The sequence below is a fragment of the Arachis hypogaea genome, chromosome 12 (assembly GCF_003086295.3).
Source record: "Arachis hypogaea cultivar Tifrunner chromosome 12, arahy.Tifrunner.gnm2.J5K5, whole genome shotgun sequence".
In the NCBI taxonomy this organism is placed as follows: domain Eukaryota; kingdom Viridiplantae; phylum Streptophyta; class Magnoliopsida; order Fabales; family Fabaceae; genus Arachis; species Arachis hypogaea.
This window is the reverse complement of record NC_092047.1, coordinates 46,683,718-46,689,095: the sequence shown is the minus strand read 5'-3', so window position 1 is coordinate 46,689,095 and position 5,378 is coordinate 46,683,718. Positions and strand designations below refer to the sequence as shown.

Genomic DNA, 5,378 nt, shown 5'->3' with positions numbered 1-5,378 from the left:
GAGGAAGGGACAATGGAGGCAACCAAAGGTGGAACAACAACACTCCACAAAATCACTATTCACAAAACCCTCCAAACCAACAACCGAGTCAAGGAAGGAACTATCAAACCTACATACCACCTCATAGACAACCACTTCCACCCAACCAATCCCATGCACCACAAATTACCTACCCTTCCACATCTCCAAATCAAGATGACACATTTCGGTTTATACTCCAAGGACAAAAAGAACTCCAAAATACACTCAACTCAAGTCTCAATAGTCTTACTTCCACCCTCCAAGCTCTTATTGCTCGCATGGAGCCACCTTCTATTCCCACTCCTCAAGCCTCAACCTCTAGTGCCATACCCTCTCAACCTCTACCCAACCCCAAGGGTGGTATGAATGCCGTAACCTTAAGGTCCAGAATGCAATTGAAGGAAAGGGATTCAAAGGCATCTAGCCCAATAAAAGTTGTTCAAGAGGAAGATGGAGTTGAGATAGAAGAAATTGAAGAGGAGGAGGAGTCACATATAATAGTTGAAGATGAAGACCCTCTACCAAGGAGTGAAGTCCCTAGAAAGGAGCAAATCTTGGAGGAAGTGGCTCAACCAATTCCATTTCCTACATTGGCAAGAAAGGCTAAAAAGCATGTGGAACTAAACCCAACGATGGTAAAAATGTTCAAGAAAGTGGAGGTAACTATTCCCCTCTTTGATGCTATACATCAAGTGCCTAAATATGCGAAATTTCTTAAGGACTTGTGTATAAACAAAGATAGAATTCATGAGTTGGAAACCATTCCATTGGGTAGTTCCATTTCGGCTTTGATGGGATCCATTCCGGAAAAGTGTATTGATCCGGGTCCTTGCTTAATTTCTTGTGTCATTGATGGAGTCCAATTCATTGATTGTATGTGCGACCTTGGTGCATGCGTTAGCATTATGCCTCTTTCCATTTATCATCTATTGAAGCTCCCACCGTTGAAGCGGTCGGCGGCTAGGTTTATCTTAGCGGACAAGAGCATAATAACCGTGTCGGGTATTGCGGAAGATGTGTTGGTCGACATAAAGGATTTGATATTTGCAATTGATTTCCATATCATTGAGATGCCACCAAGTGAATCTGAGAGGGCATCATCTATCCTACTTAGGAGGCCATTTTTAAGGACCTCTAGGTTCAAGTTGGATGCCCATTCGGGAACCTACTCATTCGAGATAGATGGGAGAGTTTTAAGTTTTAGCCTAGAAGAGGCAATGAGTCACCCACCGGAGAACCATTCCGTATTCCGGTGTGATCTAATTGACAACATTGTGGCCGAAGTGCATTATGCAAAGCTAGAAGAGAAACATATGATTGAAGGAAATAGTGAAGATCCAAGTGAAGAAGTTCAAGTGACAAGCCAAGAGAAAAAGCTAGAATTGAAGCCATTGCCACCCCACCTAAAGTACTCATACCTTGATGAAGCCCACAAGTTTCCGGTGATCATAGCAAGGGAACTAAATCCTCAACAAGAAGAGAAGTTACTATGTGTCTTGAGGAAGAACAAAAGGGCAATAGGGTAGAGTTTGGCGGATCTAGTGGGAATAAGTCCCCAAGTGTGTAAGCACCAGATCTTTTTGGAAGAAGAAGCTAGACCCGTGAGACAACCTCAAAGGAGATTAAATCCTACTATTTTGGAGGTTGTCAAGAAAGAGGTAACACGGTTACTCGAGGAGGACATCATCTACCCTATTTCGGATAGTGAATGGGTAAGTCCCGTTCAAGTTGTGCCTAAGAAGTCCGGGGTAACCACAATCAAGAATGAAAGCGGGGAGCTCATAGCAACACGGGTGCAAAACTCTTGGCGAGTATGCATAGACTACCGAAGGTTGAACTTGGCCAATAGAAAAGATAATTTTCCACTTCCGTTTATCGATCAAATGCTCGATCGATTATCCGGTAAATCTCATTATTATTTTCTAGATGGCTATTCGGGATGCTTCCAAATACACATTGCTCTAGAAGACCAAGAAAAAACAACATTTACATGCCCTTTTGGAACTTATGCCTACAAGCGTATGCCATTCGGCTTATGCAATGCACCGGCAACTTTCCAAAGGTGCATGATGAGCATCTTTGCAGATTTTCTAGAGCAATGCATGGAGGTATTCATGGATGATTTCACGGTATATGGTGATTCTTTTTATCATTGCTTGGATAATCTTGGAAAAGTTTTGGAAAGATGTACTAAAACCAACCTTGTCTTAAATTTTGAGAAGTTTCATTTCATGGTCAAGCAAGGCATTGTTTTAGGACATATTGTTTCAAAAGATGGTATTTCCGTAGATCTGGCCAAGATTAATGTCATATCTAGTTTGCCTTACACCTCTTCCGAGAGAGAGGTCCGCTCTTTCCTTGGACATGCTAGATTTTATCGGAGATTCATAAAGGATTTTAGCAAGATAGCATTGCCTCTCTCAAAGTTGTTACAAAAAGATGTTGAGTTTGATTTAAGCAAGGAATGCATGGAGGCTTTTGACAAGCTCAAGGTAGCATTGACCCAAGCTCGCATTGTGCGAGGGCTGGATTGGAGTCGGCCATTTGAAATAATGTGTGATGCTTCAAATTTCACCGTGGGAGCCGCGTCAGCACAACGCGAGGGTAATAATCCATATGTCATAGCCTATGCATCAAAAACACTAGATGGAGCCCAATCCAACTACACTACTACCGAAAAAGAATTCTTGGCCATTGTTTTTGCCTTGGACATGTTCCGAGCATATCTTCTCAGTTTAAAGGTGGTAGTGTATTCGGATCATGCGGCATTAAAGTATTTGTTGGCTAAGAAGGAATCCAAACCGAGATTAATTAGATGGGTTTTATTGTTGCAAGAGTTTGACATGGAAATCAAGGATAGGAGTGGTACGAAAAACCTAGTGGCGGATCATTTAAGTCACCTTGAACACACAAAAGGCGATACCACCCCTATCAATGATTCTTTTCCCTTTGAGGGCTTGCATGCAATCTCAGAAACCATTCCTTGGTATGCACCAATTGCCAATTACTTTGTATCTCTCTCCTTCCCTCCTAATCTCTCCAAACACCAAAGGGATAAGCTAAAAAGCGAATCCAAATACTATGTGTGGGATGACCCATACCTTTGGAGATGTGGGGCGGATCAAGTAATTCGGAGGTGCATTCCACAAACCGAATTCCATTCAATCTTTGAAGCTTGACACTCCTCCGAAGGAGGAGGCCATTTTGGACCTCAAAGAACGGCAAGGAAAATCCTAGATTGTGGCTTTTGGTGGCCAACTCTTTTCAAGGACTCTTCTCATTGTTGTAAATCTTGTTCTCAATGCATTAGATTTGGTAACATCTCCAAGAAGGATGAAATTCTCCAACGAACCATGCTATTTTGTGAGATTTTTGATGTGTGGGAAATTGACTTCATGGGGCCATTCCCTAATTCTAATGGTTTCCTTTACATTCTACTTGCCGTTGATTATGTGTCCAAATGGGTGGAAGCAATACCCACCCAGACAGATGATGCTAACGTGGTCCTTTCTTTTGTGAGAAATAATATCATTTGTAGATTTGGGTCGCAACGAGAAATCGTGAGCGACCAAGGTTCACACTTTTGCAACAAAAGAATGGACGGACTCATGAAGAAGTATAGCATCATGCATAAAGTAGCTACGGCCTATCACCCACAAACAAACGGCCAAGCCGAGGTTTCCAATCGGGAGATTAAACGCATCTTGGAAAGGATTGTGAAGCCCAATAGGAAAGATTGGAGTGCCAAGCTCACCGATGCATTATGGGCCTGCCAAACGGCATACAAAACACCAATTGGCATGAGTCCCTTTCGGTTGGTGTATGGCAAAGCTTGCCATTTACCGGTGGAGATAGAGCACAAGACATATTGGGCCATCAAGGAGTGTAATCCAAATTTGGGTGGAGCCAAAATAGAGAGGAAGCTGCAACTAACGGAGTTGGAATGCTTGAGGCTTGAAGCTTATGAGAACTCTAGACTTTACAAGGAGAAAATGAAAGCCGTGCATGATAAGAACATAAGAAGCAAGGAATTTAAAGCCAGTGATCTAGTCCTTCTTTACAATTCTAGATTGAGATTGTTGCCCAGTAAACTAAGGTCAAAATGGGAAGGCCCATATCAAGTAGTGACGACGGAACCCTATGGGGTTTACCATTTGCGCCATCCCTCAAGTTCGGATATCTTCAAGGTCAATGGGCACCGTCTCAAGTTGTATCATGGTGAGCAAATAAAGAGCAACAAAGAGATTGAGGTATTCCTTTTGGCAGATTTATCTCTTGCCAAAGAGCAATGAGCTAGTGGAAGTCCAACTTAAGGACATTAAACAAAAGTGTTAGGTGGGAGACACCCCACCATGGTGAGATCTATCCTTTTTACCCTTTTGTATATAGTTTTTAAACTCTTGATTGGTTTGTGATTTCTTAGCTACAGTCCTATTTGATTAGAGTTAATTGTAAATACCTAGGATATTTTACTCATGAAGCCTTGCATTGATTTTTCCATGAATGATTTGATTGTGTGGTAGAAGAACACCCCTCTTTAGGTTTTACATTGATTTTGGGTATTTTTTGGCCTCTTTAGCTGGTTTGGCCATTTAATTCATGACAATTAGGCATCTTTCAATTTCATTCAAAAAAAAAAGGGGGGGAGGGGGGACGCGTGCGTGCACCATGTACGTACGCGTCCTCCGGTCTTTGCAGCTCCTGGGCCATCTTCAAGAGAGTTGTGCGAATTATGGGCCCATTCTGGGCCCTAGGCATAACCAGCATCACGCGTGCACACACTGTACGCGCACGCGTATATGGCCATTCGTGCAAAAGCACGCGTTCGTGCACTAGCTGCGTACGCGTCACTCCTGCAATTTGCGTTCCGAGGCCATTCCTCTCGAGAGTTGTGCCTGAGTTGGGCCACTTTCATGCTACTGGCCCAGCTCCCCTCACGTGTATTCGCACCAGGCGCGCACGCGTACCTCGACCATCATGCTAATCAACGCGTCAGCGCACTGTGCGCGTCCGCGTCGATCACCAAATTCTATTTTCTGGTACTTTTTCCCGAGAGTTGGGCCAGAGTTGTGCCCAACTTGTGCTGAGGGCACAACTTCTATGCACGCTCATCCGCACCTAGCGCTCGCGCGCACACCCGCATTTGGCCACTTCGCGCACACGCGCATCGTGCGCGTCCGCGCCCTTACTACTTTTTGCCCATGCACGTGCACGCGTGCATGGTGTGCGCGCGTCGGTTCCGCGAACTAATTGAATTAGAGCGCGCCTTCTTCCTTTATTTTTCTTTCTTTCTTCTTACCACCACCATTCTTCTTTACTTCCACCCTCCTCTACCATCTCTACCACCTCTTCTCCGC

General features: G+C 43.9%; 1 protein-coding gene across 1 annotated transcript; it reads left to right on the top strand.

Moving 5' to 3' along the window:
• Nucleotides 1-299: 299 nt before the first annotated feature.
• LOC112730021 (uncharacterized) lies at nt 300-4,313 on the top strand. Its single transcript, XM_025780142.1, has 2 exons — nt 300-1,429; nt 3,560-4,313. Exons 1-2 carry the CDS (start codon nt 300-302, stop codon nt 4,311-4,313), a joined length of 1,884 nt encoding a protein of 627 aa, XP_025635927.1.
• Nucleotides 4,314-5,378: the final 1,065 nt, after the last annotated feature.